Source organism: Pipistrellus kuhlii, unplaced genomic scaffold (assembly GCF_014108245.1).
Source record: "Pipistrellus kuhlii isolate mPipKuh1 unplaced genomic scaffold, mPipKuh1.p scaffold_m20_p_5, whole genome shotgun sequence".
Lineage (NCBI taxonomy): Eukaryota > Metazoa > Chordata > Mammalia > Chiroptera > Vespertilionidae > Pipistrellus > Pipistrellus kuhlii.
In genome coordinates, this window is record NW_023425551.1 from 56776515 (window position 1) to 56797213 (window position 20699).

Below are 20699 nucleotides of genomic sequence, written 5' to 3' on the forward strand. Positions count from 1 at the left end.
TGATAGATTATGGGATTATGACATCATGAGGGTATCAGGCATGAGGGCATGATGATCACCTATTACAGACTAGAGGCCTGGTGCACAAAATTTGTGTATGAGGGGGTGTCTCTCAACCTCGCCTGCACCCTCTTCAATCTGGGACCCCTTGGGGAGATGTCTGACTGCTGGTTTAGCCTGATCCTGCTGCAGTTGGACACCTCTCTCACAATCCAGGATCGCTGGCTCCTAACTGCTTGCCTGCCTGCCTGCCTGATTGCCCCTAACCACTTCTGCCTGCCAACCTTATTTCCTTCTAACTGCTCCCCTGCCAGCCTGATTGATGCCTAACTGCTCCCCCGTTGGCCTGATTGCCCCCAGCTGCCCTCTCCTGCCAACCTGCTCGTCCACAATTGCCCTCCCCTGTCAAAACCCACCTCTTCACTGTGCTCGCAGCCATCTCTTGAGGCCATCTTGTGATGACGTTAGGGTGTGATGCATTAGGGTAGGGGTGTCGAACTCAATCAGAGAAGGGGCCAACATCTAAAATCCAGCCTAAATCGTGGACCGAATGGTTTACTGAACAGTCATAAACTGTCATTGTGATGGAAACGCAGCGGAGTGCAGTGATGACAGCGCAGTGCGGGCCACATTGCAAGGCCTGGCGGGACGGATTTGGCCCGCGGGCCTTGTGTTTGACACATGTGCATTAGGGCATGACGACCAGCTAGGCTATTACATGTATAGATTGTTGTTATTATTTTCCATTAACTTATGTATATGCACATAAATGTAAATCTACATAAGATTTGAAAAGCAAATTTCTTAGGTTTGTTAAGTCTCAAAAAGTTGTGTGGTTTTCATTATTAAACTAGTAGCCCTGCGCAAAAATCCATGTGCCAGTAGATTGCTGCTGCCCTCCTGTAGCTCCCCTGCCCCTCCTCATAGCTTGCCCCTCCTCATAGCTTGCTGCCCTGCCCCCTCCTGTAGCTCTCAGCCACCTGCTTGTAGTTTGCTGCCCTTCTCTCCTGTAGATTCATGATCAGATCCTTACATGGTTGGTCGTTACACTTCAGGGAGTAATGGATAATTAGCATATTCCTCTCATAATATAGGATATATTCTGTTTTGCTGTTTAAATTTTAAGTTGCATATGAATTAAAATGATTTGCTACTGTTTGAAAGTGTCTCAAAATTAACATTACTATAAAACTGATAAATAGTAATATTAGTTAACTTTGAATCTAATTTTACTGTCCTGTTGTACTTCTTTTCTATATCTTGATTTGTGTAAGATCAGTTTTGTAACACTGCATATTTAAAATTTAAATTTGGGAAATTATTTGTATCAAAATGACATGATTATAGCTGTTTCTTTAACTTGAGTGACTGGCAACTGTAACAGTTGTGTCAGCTGTACTTAATTTTAAGTTGGAAGGAATACAAAAGTTGAAGTTCATTTAAATGAGGTAGGTGGTTCACAAGAAATTCTTAGTACTGTGTTGTTGAGTACATAATAAGAGTAAGATGTTAGCTGCCATAAGTGTTGTTGGCAGAATTATTGTGATTTTATTGTTAAAAATTGCTCCATAGTTTACTTGAATTATGTTTTAGCTAATAGTGTTATTAATTTCTTGGGTCAGGGGTCAGAAAAGACTGATTTGGATATTACACATATACATAGAGTTATTCTATACAGTTAAATAATGTTTTTAAGTTCATATATTTTAGTAGAACTCAGTTTATTTCTTTTCACAGCCTTATATTCTGTTATATTATTCTGTGTGTTCCTCTGGATCCCTTTTGTCTACTTCTACTATGAGGAAAAGGATGATGATGATACTAGTAAATGCACAGTAAGTATCATTTTAGGGGGGCTGAATGATTATTTTCTTCTTTTTCAAAAAATGACATGACTGAATTTATTCTACAGCATTGTTGTCTAATAGAAATACATTGTGAGCCACATGTGAAGTTTGATATTTTCTAGTAGCTAGCCACATTAAATTAAGTACAACGGAACAGTTGATATTATTTTAATGATGCAGTATATTTAATGTCATATGTTCTAAGTATCATTTCAGATAGAGTGAAAACATATTAATGAGATACTACTTTTTTCACATTATTTTATTTTTTCTTCAGGTTTTTAATTTTTTCTGTTACCTTTTATCCCCTCTATGTGCTCTCTTTCCCTCACATTCTCTCACCCTCTTTTTTACATTATTTTAAATTTAGAGTACATTTTACACTTAGAACAAAATTCTAGTTTGAATGAGCCATATTTTAAGTGCTTGATAGTTGCATGTGACTTGTGACTATTCTAGAGCAGACATCAACAAACTTTTCTGTAAAAGGCCAGATAGTAAGTATTTCAGGCTTTGAGGGCCATAAAAACTCTGTCTGAACTACTCAACTCTGCTGTTGTAGTGTGAAAGTAGTCAGAGATGGTACTTAAAGAGCATGATGTAGACTAGTAAAACTAGAGCCTTGGTGCATGAAATTCATGCACGGGGGTGGGGGAGAGAGGAACAGGGGCCCTCCATCCGGCCTGCAGCATCTCGAAATTCAGGACCTTTCAGAGGATATCTGACTGCCGGTTTAGGCTCGATCCCACCCTGTGGATTGGTCTAAACTGGCAGTTGGACATCCCTCTCGAAATCTGGGACCGCTGGCTCCTAACTGCCTGCCAGCCTGATTGCCCCTAACTGCTTGTCTGCTTCCCCAATTTCCCCTAACCACCTGCCTGCCTGCCTAATTACCCTTTACCATCTCTGCCTTCCTGATCACCCCTAACCAGATCATCCCTGGGGGGTGGGACCAGCAGCCATGGTCGTTCTGATCTCTGGTCATTTTGGTCGTTCCACCATTTCAGTTGCTGGGCTTTTATTACATAGGGTAGGAGATAGGCTACATGTGGCACACAAGATGTAGTTTGCTGACCCCTCTTCCAGGGCACAAAGGAACACTTGCAGACTGTTCTTACTAATCCAGGATAACACTGCTATAAAACCCTGATAGATATATCAAAACTGCAAACCAGTATCACTTAAGTATTGGTATAAACATCTTAACTAAATATTAGCAAATTGAATACAAAGGTATCTTAAAAATATATTAATAAAGTGTAACTGAGTCGGACTCATCTCTAGTTTATATGGGTGATTTTAAATCAGCACATCTATTAATATGTAATTATTTAATAGGTCAAAGAAGAAATTGTATGTGGAAAGGTATTTGCCAGAAATGAACATTTTATTTCTGATTTAAGGGGGGAAAAGTAGCATAAAAAGAATAAATTTGTTTTATACTGTGTTTATGTTTTGTATTTAAGTGTAAAAACAAATATATTATTGACTCAAAAGCCAGCATTATGCTTAATCATAGTTATTAAAATCTAAAGCATTTGCATTAAGATCAGGAAGTAAGTACATCAACAATATTTTATATGATTCCCAGAGTGGTAATCAGTGCAATTTGTTAGAAGTAGTAAACAAGATGTTTAACTATTTTTAAAGAAGGTCAAAATTATTATTTGCAGATGCTATATAACTCTGTATTTGAAAACCCACTGTATGTAAGGTAAAGTGGCTGGATACAAATTTATTGTTAAAAATTAATGCGAAAATGCGAAGCAGTTGGTTTCACTGGGGAAAAAAAAATTAATGCGATATAAGCTTTTTAATTCACTTTTCTAATGTACATCCTCTCCAGCCTTTTGCTTGGTCTTAAGATCTTCCTTTTTATGTTTTTTCCCTCAAGACTATCTTAATTCCTTTGAGAACAAGAATTTATCATATGAAGCATGAATTTATCTTTTAAAAGATCATTTTTAGAAACTGGTAGGCTGAGAGACAAAGTTTTTTCTCACTGATTTAACTTTTTCTTTAAGATGAACTTTTCTTCCATATTTGGAATTAGATTCAGCTTTGTGTTTTCTTTATATTTGGATGACATCATGGGCACCAAGTAAAACAGACTTTAAAAACCTGAGTTCCTGGTTTCAGTTTCTTGTTTAATCACTTACCACCTATATGACTTATGGCAAATTATCAATATTTAACCTTTCTGGGCCTCAGCTTATTTATCTCTAAAGTAGGGATGAGAATATCTATCTTAGGGTTGTTTTGAGAATGAAATGAGTTTAAGTGTTTAGAACAGTTCTGGTATGATATATGTTTTTTGTTTATATAAGTTTTTATATTTTATACTAATATTACGTGCTTTATGTGTAATGTATACATATATGTATACATACATGCATACATGTTAAATATTTATTATAATTATTAGTACAATTTATTTTGGTGAATTGGGATAGGGCCATTGCAGATTCTTATTGTTCCCTGTTTGGGGGAATATTTTATTAAATATTCTAATAATTTTACTAAAGATGCCCATTGGAGAATTATTTATGCTTTAAGTGTACTGCATTTCACAAGCTTTTATTTATTTAATATTTTTACTGATTTCAGAGAGGAAGGGAAAGAGAGAGAAAGAGAGAGAAACATCAATGATGAGAGAGAATCATTGATCTGCTCCCTCTACATGCCCCCTATTGGGGGATCGAGCCCACAACCCAGGCATGTGCTCTGACTGGAAACCAAACAGTGACCTCCTAGTTCATAGGTCAGTACTCAACCACTGAGCCACACCAGCTGGGACATACTTTTAAAAGATTTTAAAAGCTAATGTAGTTTGCAAAGATGCTTAAGATGTGTCATATACATTGGTTTTCCTTGAGTTTTAAGACTTTTTTTTAACAAGGAAAAGTTTACACAGTTGAATATAAATGCATATTTCATTTAAAAATACTGTTTTATTATAGTAAGACTATTATATTTTAAAGTCTTATATTATATCTTACTAAATGGTATACTTTTTCTTCCTTGACATCTAGCAAATTAAAACGGCACTTAAGTATACATTAGGATTTGCTGTGATTTGTGCACTTCTTCTTTTAATTGGGTAAGTATTAATTACTTACGCTTGAGAATGAAAATAGCAACATCCTGTATAATAAAAGGCTAAATGAACATCGACTGAAGAGTGGTACAACTGGTCGCTATGATGCTCACTGACTGCCAGGGGACCGACACTCAGTGCAGGAGCTGCCCCCACATCAGGAACGCCATTCAGCCAGAGAAGCCAGGCTCATGGCTGGCAAGCACAGTGGTGGTGATGGAAGCCTCTCCTCCCTCCACGGCAGCACTAAGGATGTCCGCCTAAAGGCTTAGGCCAGCCTTCAGTCGGACATCTCCCAAGGACTCCTGGACTGTGAGAGGGCTCAGGCCAGGCTGAGGGACGCCCCCCTTTCCCCCCCTAAATGCACGAATTTCATGAACTGGGCCTCTAGTTTTAATAATAACAAAAGGAAAAACAAAATGTAAAAATAATGAACACCTTTCATATCACTACCAAGTGGTAACCACAATTATCCTGTTTTTTTTTAATGTTGTTTTATCTAGACATTTTATATGTGCTCAAATACATGCACATATAAATGTGCCCACAACCAAGGTACATGCCCTTGACCGGAATCGAACCTGGGACCTTTCAGTCCGCAGGCCAACGCTCTATCCACTGAGCCAAACCGGTTTCAGCTTTTTGTAATTCTTGATAATCTACTTGCTGAAATACTGTAGACACCTTTTCAGAATAATAATGTAGATCAATTAATTTTGTCCATATTGCATTTCCTTAAGATATAGTTTATCTGATCTTCTAGTGTTAACTACTTGGACATCTGTGATATTGGCAGTTTTCTGATTCTTATAAACAACACTTCAATAAAAATTCTTGTCTGTGCATATTTCTGGATTTTTTTTCTTTTTTAACTTCAAGGAGTGAGGATAATTTTTCCATTGATTTTAGAAAGTGGAAGGGAAGGGGATAGAGAGCAAGGAAGGAGAGAGAAACAATGGTGTGACAGAGACATATCAATTGGTTGCTTCCCATAGGCACCCTGACCCAGGGGTGGGGATTAGACCTACAACCCAGATATGTGCCTTTGACAGGGAATCGAACCCACCATCTCTGCTCTGCACGCTAATGCTCTAACCACTGAGATGCTGGCCATTCGACATATCAGTTGTTAAGTTGTTGAATTAATCTTTGTCAATGACTTCTTTTTTAATTTTATACTAGTATTAATAAAATTTTACACATTTTTTATACATTTAAATTTTCCTCTTTGGAAAACATTTGTCCTTTTTAATGGAAGACATTTATTCTTGTTAAAATAAGTCTTGGTCCTTTTTATGTTAGGAAATATTATAAGGTACTAATAAATTTTTTAAAGTTTCTATTTAAAATTTTGTGTCAGAAATTTCAATAAATGAAATTTTATGTATTGAATACAACTTGTGATGAGAATAAAACTTGTCACTAATTTTTTATAGTTCTAGGAGTTCTTGGAAGGAAGATGTCTTATAGGCATATTTCTAGTTCCCTTTGCCTGCCTTAATGTTTCATGAAAAGTAGTACTTTTTGAAAGGACATTTTTAGTGCTTTTGCTGCTTATTTTAGCTATTGAGTATATTTTAAAAAGTTGTGTTGGTCTTTCAAAGAAAGCTAAATCTAATTTTGTGAATTTGCTTTGTTAATGTGGAGGTCCCTTATCTGTAAACTGAAATTATTTATAACAGACATTAGCAAACTTTTCTTAAAAGGTAGGTAGTATTTTAGATTAGAAGTCCATGTGGTCTCCATGGCTACTTGTGGGCAAGCATCTCAGCCAGGGACTTGACCCTTTTGGGTGCAGGGAATTGGAAAAACAAGCAGGTAATACCAGGCAAATGGGACATGCTTTATTATGAAAAAAAGCAGCCAAAACTGGCTGATCAGTGGCAACTTATGAACAAGCTCAAACAAAGGAGGTTTCTTGCCAAATAGTGATATCAATATTTGGGTTATAGAAAGGTACACCTGTGCAGTGCATACAGTGAAACTGCTGTGTCCTTGCTTTTCACATGTGTTTGGCAAATTGGCCTTGAACATCTGGCATACTCTGAACAGCACCCCCATACTACTCAACTACTCATCCCTCCTCTTTAAGCTCTAAAGTAGTTATGGGCAATATGTAAACATAAGGACGTGACTGAGTGCCAATAAAACTTGATTTGCAAACAGGCAGTCAGTAGTTTGCCACCTCCTGATTTAGAGCCTGCCTGAGAACCATCACTAAAAACACAAATCTTTAAGAAACCAGAATATCTGTCCAAAACAAAAGGAATTTTATTTTAAAGTTTATTCTAAAATTTATTGAGTCTTTTTTATGGGAAGTCACCTTTAGTCCTCATTTACAGAGTTTACAGTTTAACAATTCTAATTAATAAGTTTTAATTGATCCTAGAGGGTATTTATTTATTTAGAAGCAGTATGTTAAAGTGAACCAAATGGCTCCTTGCAAAAACATTAATAACAAGAAGAGACAGTTCCATTCACTTGTTTTACAAATATTTATTGTGTGCCTATTATGTTTCAGACACTGTACAAGGTGCTGGAGAAACAGCAGTTAACAGAAAAGACAACTCCTCTTTCGTGGAGCATACATTTAGGAGGGGGCAGGGGGATGAGAGAAAGAAAATAAAAAGTATTGTAGGTTATGTTGTGTTTGTAAAATTTTAGTGAGAGTGTAGTATTTGAGAAGAAATTTGAAGGAAGAGAGGAGCCATGAATTATATGGGAGGAGGGGAGAACATTGCAGTCAGAGAACAGAGTAAATGACAAGCCCACAGGCAGGAATGTGTCTGGCATGTTCACAACAAGGTGAGGAAACTAGTGTGGCTGGAATGGAGTGAACAGAGGCTGGAGTAGCTGGAGATATGGTCAGAGGTAACTAGAGCTGCCAAATTTAGGGCATTGTAGGCTGTTGTAAAGACTTGGGAATTTGTTCTGAGGGAGTTGGGAAGCTATTGGAGGTGTTTTTGTCATTGAGTAACATGATCTGATATTTAAAAGGATCTCTGGATAGTGTTTTGAGATTTGATTTTATGGGGTTAAGGATAAAAGCATGAGATCTGTTAGGAAGTTATTGCAATAATCTAGACAAGACATGATGGAAGCAGTAGTGATTTATTTCTGCCTATTATTTGAAGAGAAAGCCAGCAGGATTTTCTGATAGGTCTGAGAGGAAAAGGAATTGGGAATGTACCTGGAGTTAGCCAAACTAAAAAGTATGAGGGAACACATCTCTGACTTTTTATACTTCAACAACTACAGTTTTGAGCAGTTTATGAAACCACCCTCAGTTTATGAATTCTCTAGCAGGAATCATATAGCTCACTGAAGGCAATTATATTTATGGTTACAATTTATTACAGGTAAAGAATCCTATCTAATAATAGAGTAATATGCAAATTAACTGTCACTTCATGACAAAATGGTGGCACCCAATCCTCAGCACCACCGGAGTCCCCCATTCAGCCTGGGGTGTTCGGATGGAAGGCACCTGAACCTCCACTCCGTGATTGCTATCCAGCGGCAGCAGCCTGGGCTGGGTTATCAGCCTGGCTGCAGCATGCACCCCTGAGGTGCAATCCCTGGCCAGTAACGGCAGCCTGGGCTGGGGTCTCAGCCTGGCTGGAGTGCGCACCCCCCTCGGCCAAGGGCAGCAGCCTGTGGTCTCAACCACTGAGTCACACCAGCCAGGCAGATATGGAGGAATCTTAAATGTTTCTTCTTTAAAAAAATGTATTTTATTGATTTTTTACAAAGAGGAAGGGGAAGGGTAGAGAGCTAGAAACATCTATAAGAGAGAAACATCGATCAGGTGCCTTCTGCACACTCCTCACTGGGTATGTGCCCCCAACCAGGGTACATGCCCTTGACCAGAATTGAACTTGGGACCCTTGAATCTGCAGGCTGATACTCCATTCACTGAGCTAACCCAGTTAGGGCTGTCTAATATGTTAAAGAAAAAACTCTAATAAAGAGGGAATATGTGGAGGAGGGGGGTATTTGGGGGTTAATGGGTTGTCAGGGGATGGCTGTTGGGGACAATTGGGCTGGCAAGGGAGTGGTTAGGAGGTGATCAGGCTGGCAGGCAGAAGCTGTTAGGGGCAATCAGGCAGGCAGGCAATCAGTTGGGAGCCAGCAGTCCTGAATTGGACCTAAATGGGCAGTTGAACATCCCCTGAGGGTACCAGATTGGAGAGGGTGCAGGTGGGTCTGAGGGATACCCCTCCCCAGTGCACGAATTTTGTGCACCAGGCCTCTAGTCTCTATATAAATGCCTAAGCAACCAGCCAACTGGCCCACCAGCTGACCATCTGGTAGCTGTGATGCACACTGACCATTAGGGGGCATATGCTCAATGCAGGAGTGGAAACCACAAGCATGGAAGCACTGATGAATCTCAGAGGGAAAGGGGGGGGGAGTGGATCTTATATGAATACTAGGGGCCTGGTGCATGGTGCACAGATTTGGCCTGGCCTGAGGGGATCAAGCCAAAACCAGTTCTCCGACATCCCTTGAGGGGTCCTGGATTACGAGAGGGTGCAGGCCAAGCCAAAGGACCTCATAGGTGCACAGATTCGTGCACTGGGCCTCTGTTACAATTAAAAGAAGAAATTGGACAGAGTCTGAAAGGCTTTCAAATGTGATGCTTTTGTTGTCCTCAGGACATATTACCTTCTGGCATCTACCTATGTATGATAAGATGTAGTGTTGCCAACTAGGAAAACTCATATGAGTCTTGGTGCTCAGAATTATTTTTGGATACAATTATGAAAACATCTGATTTATTTACTTTCATTATGTGTATTGGTAGAATCTAGTAACATAAAGAAATATACTAAGAAGAAAGTAAAGATCAGCCCTAGCCTATGTAGCTCAGTTGGTTGGAGTCTTTCTATGCACTGATATTTCTCTCTCTCCCCCTCTGTCTTTCTCTCTCTTTAAAATCAATTAAACATATCCTCTGGTGAGGATTAAAAAAAAAGAAAAAGATGCAAAATGGTTTCTACTTTGAATATCTTCCTTTCTTAGGCCCATAAATATTAACTGTTGCCTTGCAAGAAAATATACAATTATGATCAGTGTTCTAGTTAATATTTGCTTCATTATTTGTTCCTTTGTTCATTTCCCCTACACATTAACTTTTTGTTCCAATAATCATACTACTATCTTAAAAGACATCATCCCTAATCCTACGAGGAGATATTTACTGTTTATTCTGGTATATTTCTTTTCTATTGTTTCCTATGCCTATATTGAAATCATTGCATACATTTATATCCTGTTTTCCTGATTTAACACAGAGGTTCTTAACTTTTTTAATGCTATGGACCTTTTTGACCATCTTTAATTTATGACTCCTTCTCAAAATATTTTTGAATGTGGAAAATAAAGTAAATAGAGTTACAAAAGAAACTACCCTGAATGCAGTGATAAAACTATTAAGACAAAATTGTGATATAGTAAACACATAGGTAAGAAACTTTTCACATCCTGTGTACATGGTGCATATTTGATTTGCTAGTTCTTTTTTTGAGGAAAGTTGATCTCTATTTAAAAAAAAAAACTACTAAAAATTGAGTTTCAGTCTATTACTTTTTATTTGATCTTTTGAATTTAACACTATTAAACAGCTATTTTCTCCTTTATAGTGCTTTTGTTCCATTGAATGTTCCCAATAACAAAAATTCTACAGAGTGGGAAAAAGTGAAGTTCTTGTTTGAAGAACTTGGAAGTAGTCGTAAGTATTCTTTTCCTTAAAAAACACACAACTTTAATATTTCATATTTCATGACCGTTGAGACTTTTTTGAGAAGCCTGTTTTTGCATTATTAAGAATTTTAAACTTGCCGTTAGAAGTATGCTAGACAAATTAGAGAGTTTGTGTTGTTAACACTTATTTTAATTATGTAGTTATTATGTATCTTGTCTCTTGACTTCATAAAATTACTTTGTTAAAGAGAAAATATGATCTTCGAAGTATTTTAGCAATGAAGGTATAATTTTTATGTGATCTACAATTAAAGAAATTTGTTAAATATTGTTTTTTTTTAATTTTTAACTAATGAAAAAACCCTATATTGCTATTTGATCCTGATTAAGTAGTCTTTTATAAATTGCAGAATATAATGTGAAGAAATTTCCTGTAGTAAAATAATATTACCAGTTTACCTTATCAAAACATTTTAGAAATGCTTTTCTAGAAGCTTTTTTTAATTTATTCAACATGACCTAGGTTTTTAGAGGAAAACAAAATAGGTTCAGGGAGTTAGATTAAGAAAGTTGTTTATTCATTGAAAAATACAGTTGGCATTAGAAATTGATATAAAATAAGAATGTTTACTTATTAATCAGAATTGTATGTGCTTTTGCACATAGTAACTTATTTTCAAAGAAAGATAGAATACTTATTTTGTAATCATGCTGAGAATTTTCATTACTATTTTATTTTTTAAAAAATTTTTATCCTCATGTGAGGATATGTTTATCAATTTGAGAGAGAGTGGGAGGGGGAGAGCGAGAGAAAGATCAGTTGCTTGCTTGTCATACTCCAGCTGGGGACTGAACTTTCAACCCAGGTATGTGCCCTGACTAGGAATCGAACCCACAATCTTTTTGGTGTACAGGGTGATGTTCCAGCCAACTGACCCACCCAGCAAGGGCTGCTTTTGTATCTTTTTTAATAGATACTGTACATCCTTTAAATTACGTCCTGGAATCTTTGCTGTACAACTTCTTAATTTTCTCCCTTTCCACTTAAGATTTCATCTTCTAAATTGTGGTCCATTAATATCTTGCTGACACCATCAAGAATAAGGATAGCAGGCCTAGCAACTACTAATACTAAATTGTCAGGATTTATGCACCTGATCCTATTGCTAAGAAAAAAATTGCTTCTTTTCTTGTAATTAACTCTTTCAGGTCTCTTGAATAACTACTTTTCTGCCCTCTTAAATAACTACTCTTCTTTCTTAAATATTTTTCTATAAGTTATACTAGTTTTTGAGTATTAGTATAACTTGAATCACTGATTATACAGGTAGCAAAATGATAATTTCTGTAATTTCATTCGCTTTAGTCTTAACATTCATTTTTAAAATCTCAAATCTTAACACCATACCTAGAGTACATTTTGCTTACCACTATTAGTAATATTAACTTTTTTGATTTTCTAAATATGTTAGCATAATACTCCATTTTAACAATTCTTAAAATACTTTTTTTTCACACTTTTATATCCTTGATTTGGGAATATATTTTAAAATTGCTATCCACCAAATGCCAGATCTTTCCTAATTGTATGAACACTCTGTTGATACTCCTAGTAAGATCAAGAAAATAACAGCATCAGTGTCTTTGATTTGATAAATTGTAGTATTTATAGTTTAAAAAATTAAGGATTAAAAATTTCCCTTGCATAGTTTGCGAATTTGTTAATTGCTCTCTTCAAGTGTTATATAAAAACTTAGATGCAGGTTTTAAGAAGGTATTATTCTAATTTTATTATTTATGAAAAGGTTAATATTGATTCATTAATTTAATCAAAATTATAGTTAGTTCCACAGGGCCTGCATTTAAACTAGATCAGTATTTTAAAAATTAGCATTGCTCCCGTTTGAGAATATTCAAATTTGCATAGCATTTTGTTGCATAATCTGTTATATCCTCACTCATTGACTTTTGTTTAAATAATTTCCAAAATCTAACTTGTTAACATACCATAGTTTTTCTATTTTGTATTATATTTTTCTATTTTCTGTTTGTTTGCTTCCTCCCCCCCAACCTCCCTTCCAGTTGGGCAAATTAGCTCTTTTCAAGTTAAAAAGTGAAATAAACTCTTTAAAATTTTAGTTTTAGGCTATATATTAAAAGTTATTGGAAAATTAAGAATAAAGTAATTAGGAATATCAAGATTGAGGGGAGAGGGATGAGTCAAGGTCATTGGCTTTTTTGTGTAGGTCTACTGTGGAGAAAGGCCAGAAAAATTTTTGCTAACTTTTGAGTATCTAATATTTTGCTGATTTTGTGTTAGGCTCCAAAGTTAGTGTTCTTCCTCTTTAATCTTAAGCAGTGAAGGAAAGAAAATATTAGTCTGAAAGATCTTTTACTAATCAATTTGTGAATAGACCTTTAAAAACATTTTCTGCACTTATAAGTTTAGTACTTTGAGGATGAGGGAATACATATTGGGTTTATTATTTCAGAATGTGTAACAAACCCACTTTTATATTTTTATATTGGCTTGTTGAATATAAACATTTAAATAATATAGTATCTCTACTTTTTTAACAGTGTTTTTCTTTCCTTGTAGATGGTTTAGCTGCCTTGTCATTTTCCATTAGTTCTCTGACCTTGATTGGAATGTTGGCAGCTATAACTTACACAGTAAGTATTATGGTGATAACTGAGTTAAAATCAGAGAATCACTTTATAAAGAAATTATTTTTATCTTAGGGTGGGGCAAAAAGTATGTTTACAGTTGTGAGTAAGCAAACAATTTATTTTTGTTTTGTTATTTATCAATTATTATATTTTCTATATGAACAACTATATATCTACTTTTGCCCCAACCTGTATTGAGTTCAATTCCTGTTTATTTTCCTTAATATTTTAGTGCTTCTTTCCTCATTTTTTTGAGTTTACTTAAGAGGAGGGTTAATTTTGAACTTAGCTACAATCATTTAATCTATGTTTGTGAAATTTAATATTCAGAAACAGACATTATAAGTTGTGAACATTGAAGGTTATATATACCATGACATAATAAATTTAGTGATTTATAAGCATATTAGAATTCTGAACCATAGTTCAGCATCTATTACTAATTCAGTAGATTTATCCTACTTGCGGGTATAGGACTTTTAAAATCAGATATTTTATATAACTTGATATTTTTCTAGTATATAGAATCTAATCTTATACTCTCAGAGATTTTGATTTTTTTCAGTCTTCCTAGAAATGGTAAGGTAAGAATTATAATAGCCCCACAAACTTGCATATAGCCGCTTTTTGAGGTTTTTTTTTTTCCTCTCAAATTATAAAGGAAGAGCCAGTAATAAATGCTCCTTTACCTATTTTCCGAAAGAAAAATTGTGCGGGAAGCTTTAAGTATCTGAACCTTTTCAGGTTAATGAAATTTATGTTTACAACATTCTTGATTATTGCAAAGATGGAAAATACTGGTTATAAAGGAAACCTTTTTGATATTTTTAAAATATATCTTCCTTTAAATATAAAAGAAATGGGCTGCTAGTGTAATAGAATTTAGGTTTTTACATAATCACTTAAGTTTTATAATCTATAATGAAATCTAAAATACATGCATCTTAATGTGTTTCTGGTGTTTATTTGAGTACTCAGTTTTTTGTGTGTTTTTTAAATATATTTTATTAATTTTTTACAAAGAGGAAGGGAGAGGGAGAGAGAGTTCGAAATGTTGATGAGAGAGAAGCATTGACCAGCTGCCTCTTGCACACCCCCTACTGGAGATGTGCCTGCAACCAATGTACATGCCCTTGACCTGAATCGAACCTGGGACCTTTCAGTCCGCAGACTGACGCTCTACCACTGAGCCAAACCGGTTTCGGCTTGGGTACTCAGTTTTATTATTCATTGTGAATTTTGTTTTTTTTCATGTATTATTATGCAAGGAATTTGCCATCTGATATATCAGCTGGTAATTATCCTCCCATGTCACAGAATATATGTATGGCATATGAGTTATTTGTCTTTTAAGAAGCAATAAATAGTTAATAACAAATTAGGAGTTAGGCCTGGATTCTAATTGCTTTTCTGTGACAGATTTGTTATGCTGATGTTGGGTATGTCTTTTAACTTTTTTGGTTAGTGTTTTCCCCATTAAATGGGGATAGAAAGTGCCTCTTAGGATTTTTGAAGATCAGATGATACTGTTTGTAAAAGTGCTTTGAAAACTATAAGGCAAATGAATATCTAGCAGTCGATAAAAGATTAGTCATGGGTAGGGGGTGGAAAAGAGGAAACCAATATCTAAAGTCAACATCAAGAACTATGAAGGGTCTTCATGGGTGGAAAAGAGGAAACCAATATCTAAAGTCAACATCAAGAACTATGAAAGGTCTGAGGTTTTATCCTGCTTGTAGCCTGCTACAGTTTTATTGATGCTGGCCAAAGATGCAAGAGACAAAGAACTTCATATTACTTACAGTAGCAGCAGTAGCTATAGAATAAGCATTTTCTCGTTGCCCCAAGTTCTAAATCCATGGGGCAACTTGAACAGCTCCAGATGAGACTCACATAGAAGAGAGGAACTGTGAGCTTAGGAAGCTGAATCTTTTCTAATGGACAGTAAAATGCCTGCCCTTTGCTCCAGAGGAAGATATAATCTTTGCCTTTCAAGGCTATTTGTTGTACAAACATCTTTGAAAAGGAAAAAAAAGGCGATTAGTGCCCGGCTTACACAATGTGCCGAAATGAGCTACTTGTGGAGAATTGCTTCCCTGTGATGAAGTGGATCTTAGGAAGAAAAATAAGGCAGTGTAAGGGATAGGCAGTAATGGAGGCTGGTTCGGCTATTAAGGTCTAGAGTGGCTTCTCTAACATTTGAACAGAGCTGAGTAAAATGAAAGAGCCAGCTATGAGGGAAGAGTAAGTGCAAAACCCTGTATGCTGTATTCAGATAATAGCAAGAAGACAGAGCCAATGTGTTGGACTCAGTTCACGAGGGGAAGAATGACCAAAGTTTAGATGGGAAATAGCCAGAGGCCATGTTTCGTAGACTTATATGCTATGGTTGGGATTTGAAATTAATTTGTTTGAGATTAGAAACCATTGGGAAAGCAGTAGACTCTTAACAGTTTAACGGCACTACTCTGGTGGCTCTGGGGTGATAAGTGGGATTGGGAAAAATGTGAAATTATTAAAAATATTTGATAGGAATCTTCTTTTTTAAAAAAATTATATTTTATTGATTTTTCACAGAGAGGAAGGGAGAGGGATAGAGAGCTAGAAACATCGATAAGAGAGAAACATCGAACAGCTGCCTCCTGAACACCCCCTACTGGGGATGTGCCCGAAACCAATGTACATGCCCTTGCCCAGAATCGAACCTGGGGCCTTTCAGTCTGCAGGCCGACGCTCTATCCACTGAGCCAAACCGGTTTCGGCTATAGGAATCTTCTTGTAGGAATATTTTTGTAAAGAATTTTTTTTCATTTATTATTTTTATTTAATTTTGCTTTTATTTATTTATTTATTTATTTATTTATTTATTTATTTTCTTTATTTAGCTATTATATATGTGTCCTTATCCCTCCTTTGCCCTCACCTCCCTGGTGTCTGTGCCCATTGGTTAGGCTTATATGCAAGCTTACAAGTCTTTTGATCTCTCCCCCTTACCTCCACCCTGAGGCCCTATCTTCCTTCTGAGGTTTGACTGACTGATCAATGCATGTCTGTTTCTGTATCTGTTTTTGTTCATCAGTTTATGTTGTTCATTATATTCCACAAATGAGTGAGATCATGTGATACTTAACTTTCTCTGACTGGCTTATTTCGTTTTTCAAATTAATACCATATTTTATATTCAAACAGAAACTGAGAACATTATTATTAAAGCAGTAAGTTAAGCCTAATAATCATATTGACTTAGTTGAGATATCCTTAGACGAGCATTACTTTTCTAGAATGCAAAGGTCTGGGCTGAAGAACATTGACCAGGTCAGCAGAGGAGGGAAGTTGGGGGCAAGCAGGCTGGCAGGGAGGAGTTAGATATCAATCAGTCTGGCATGGGAGTGGTTAGGGGGTGATCAGGCTGGCAGGCAGAAGTGGTTAGGGCCAATCAGGAAGGCAGGCAGGAGCGCAGTTGGAAACCAGCAGTCATGGATTGTGAGAGGAATGTCCGACTGCCTGGGATCGTGCCTAAACGGGCAACCGGACATCCCTTGAGGGGTCCCAGATTGGAGAGGGTGCAGGCTGGGCTGAGGGATACGATCTCCCCCCTACACACACAAATTTTGTGTACCTGGCCTCTAGTAATTAAATAATTTACCAAATCTTGCAATCTGTTGGCTACTCAGTAGTCACTAGTATCTCAAATTGTTGAATATTTACTTTTCTTATGGCTCAGAGTATAGTTCTTACCACTCTCGTCTTGCAGGTATAGTAAATCAGCTGCTAAAGCAATTGTGTTATGGTCAGTGAAACTATATGTTAGGAAAAGATAAGTCATAGAGGCATTCACAGTTGGATGGTGGATACCTGGGTATATATAGCTAGATAGATAAACATTATTTAAATAATACTACAGGATAAGCTCAAAACTCAGTGGAAGAATGTTTTGTTACCAAATCACAGTTTGGCCAACTACCTAGTGTATAAAGAGAGGAAGAAGGGTAGGCTAGAGCGGGCTCTTTCTAAAGGGGCAGCATGGTGTACATAGCTGAGCACTAATCATGAGTGTCTTTATGTAATCAAACATCTGAACCCTAGCTTTTCCATTTGTAAAAATGGACCAATCATATACAAACTTTATTAAAAACTAGTTGAAAATCAACTGTTTATAGATAAATCGTTTAATTATAGATAGGTGGTTAATAGTACTAGTTACCAGTTGTCTCCTAACATTATATAGACGCTTGAGAATTGAGCTTTTTCTGGTGGAACATGGAAGAGGGTACAAATTCATGGGAAGTAGAGAGGTTTCATTTTCATTAAGGTACCCAAAGAGGGAAGTTAATACTTAGCATATTTTAACCCTAAGTACAAAGCATTAATTATTAAAGGTATAATCATGTCTGTTATGTTTTTTTAAAAATAAACATATTTTATTGATTTTTTACAGAGAGGAAGGGAGAGGGATAGAGAGTTAGAAACATTGATGAGAAACATCCATCAGCTGCTTCCTGCACACCCCTACTGGGGATGTGCCCACAATCAAGGTACATGCCCTTGACTGGAATAGAACCTGGGACCCTTCAGTCCACAGGCCAATGCTCTATCCACTGAGCCAAACCAGTTAAGGCTCATGTCTATTATAGAATCTGTAACTGTTAGTATTGAAGTTTGAGATGTTTTTGTAATGTATATATTGGTCAAATGTGAATTTCTTAGATATACCATTATTGTTTAGTTTATAAACTAGTTGATTATTTAAATTTTACCAAGATTATACCCACTGTACCATGTCCTTAGGCATAGACAAATAATTGGCCACTCAATTTTAGAAGAACAATGTCAAGCATATTAATTAGTCTTCCTATTGTTTTCAGCTTAAAAAAGAGAGTGAACTCATGGACATATGGACATATACAACAATATGGTGATTGTGAGGGGTGGGATGACTGGAGATGGAAGAGGGCATAGAGGGGATAAATGGTGATGGAAAAATAAAATAAAAAAGAAAAATCTCTGGGCACAGATATTTATGTAGATACTTTAAAAAATATATATATTTTATTGATTTTACACAGAGAGGAATTGAGAGGGACAGAGAGTTAGAAACGTCGATGAGAAAGAATCATCGACCAGCTGCCTCTTGCACACCCCCCACTGGGGATGTGCCTGCAACCAAGGTACATGCCCTTGACCGGAATCGAACCTGGGACCTTTCAGTCCGCAGGCCGACTCTCTATCCACTGAGCCAAACCGGTCCTGGCTATGCAGATAGTTTTATTTTCAGTGCCATCAAGTGGGGAAATGTTGAATAATGATATTTTTATAAAAAAGTAATATGTGGACACTGAATTGCCTAGAAAAGCAGTGACTACTAAACTTATTATATACATTTATCAGTTGAAAACTGAACATGTGCTCTAGGATATTTATGAATTTTATTTGTATTTGTATTTCTGTATGTTCACCTATATACATTTTATATGAAATGTAAAGTGATTAATTGAAGATTCAAAAATAGAAATAAGTAGAGCAGTGGTTCTCAATAATATTTGAAGACAGTCCCTTTTAAAAGTCAAATTTCTCAGCCTTCCATGTGATATAGATGCACCTGTATTTTATGTTCCACTATAAAAAAGGCCCTGCCCTAACCAGTTTGGCTCAGTGAATAGAGCGTCGGCCTGTGGACGTATAATACAAGTTTGATTCCTGTCAATGTATACATACCGGTATACCTTGGCAGTTGATCGATCCCTTCCTCTCTGTAAAAAAAATAAATGAAACATATTTTTTTTTTTTTTTTAAAAAAAAGGTCCCTGTATAGCTAGCTCAGTGATTGAGCATCAACCTATGAACAAGAGGTCTTGGTTCCAATTTCCAATCAGGGTGCATGTCCTGGTTGATGACTCCATCCCCAGTAGGAGGAGTGCAGGAGGCAGCTGATAAGTGATTCTTTCTCATCACTTATGTTTCTATCTCTCCCTTCCTCTCTGAAATCAATAAAAATATTTTTTTAAAAGGGTCCCTGCCCATGCTTTTATATGACAAGTTTTCTAGACTTTTGTAAATAATTTAAAATCATATTACTTTTCTGCATACAGAACAAGAAATATAAGTGAAATAAGTTGGAAATGTATTCCTAAAACTTGACATTTGTAATATGAATCTCTTGAATCATTTTTTTGAATTGTTTATTCATGTCCATGATTTATTATATAAGATTGTCTTTTATGCTATCAAGAGAATTGATGATACAGCTTTTCTTAAGAGCTCCACTCTTGTCACTGGGATTTTCTCCAAAGCTGCTAGCATACTAGGAACTGTTGTATAAATTTAAGCTTTTTCATTGTTTTGCAGTTGTTTCTTATTTTGCCATGTGAAAGGCTATCTTTCTGCATTTACCTAACTAGCAAAATGGCTTCTACTTTGAGTATCTTCCTTTCTTAGGCCGCTAACATTCTTGACTGTTGTTTTGCAAGAAAATATAGAATTATCATCATTGCTCTAGTTAATATTTGCTTCATTATTTGCTCCTTTGTTCATTTCCCCTTACACACTAACTTTTTGTTCCAATATAGAATCATAGTACTATCTTAAATGACATTTAAAATGACAATAGTTGTACCAAGAATGCAAGTGATTCAACCAATGAAGTAACTATATGGTAACCAGCTATGACCATATTTGTGAATAGCTGGTATGACAACTATGTGTGACTTCTGCCTAGCCAATGATTATAAGATGCATCCAGATTCACTGATGTGAGGAAATAGAGATGTCTTAGAATCAGTGAATATTTAGAAGGGAAATCTTATTGAGTACATGTTAAATTGTTTCATTAGTCATTTTAGCAAACATGTAATTGAATAATAGGAGTTACAAGTATATGCAAGACATTTATTCAGCTTCACAGCAGTGCTTGGTATTGATTCTTTGCAATAATCCAAGGCTCATAGGTTGGAAAACATTCTAGACAGAGCAGAGATATGCAGAGAAAAGGTGCTTTTATACACTAGACAGTGTAAGACGGTATTATAAATATTTTTAGTTTGTATGCAGTCCTTTAAAATATTTTGGATTTTAAAATACAGATGGTGATTTATTTTTGGAAGTTGAAACAAATAAAATTGGAAGCAATTATGGATGACCTAAAAGCGTTTTAAGTAATATAATCTCTTTAGCCTAGTTGATTTCCTAGTAATTCACTAGAGGGCAGTAGTAAGCAATAAAAGTTTTATTTCTGAATATGATCGTCTTTTCATACATTTTTTTCCCCCTCAAATAAGTTTGAGGTTGAATTGAAAAGCTGGTTGTTTGAAGATCTTAAAGTTGTGTTGATGAAATGTTTTGTATAATGCCTTATGTCAAGTTTATCATAATCTAAATCTTAT

At 36.0% G+C, this 20699-nt stretch overlaps 1 protein-coding gene across 1 annotated transcript in view; it reads left to right on the plus strand.

Annotated features, from left to right (window-relative positions):
• The window catches only part of LMBRD1 (LMBR1 domain containing 1), a 73504-nt gene that overhangs the window by 25102 nt on the left and 27703 nt on the right, over positions 1-20699 (plus strand). The window contains exons 4-7 of the mRNA XM_036414779.2: positions 1738-1835; positions 4880-4947; positions 10590-10678; positions 13250-13323. Of these exons, the coding sequence (XP_036270672.1) occupies positions 1738-1835; positions 4880-4947; positions 10590-10678; positions 13250-13323 (329 nt within the window). The remainder of the gene's footprint in view (positions 1-1737; positions 1836-4879; positions 4948-10589; positions 10679-13249; positions 13324-20699) is intronic.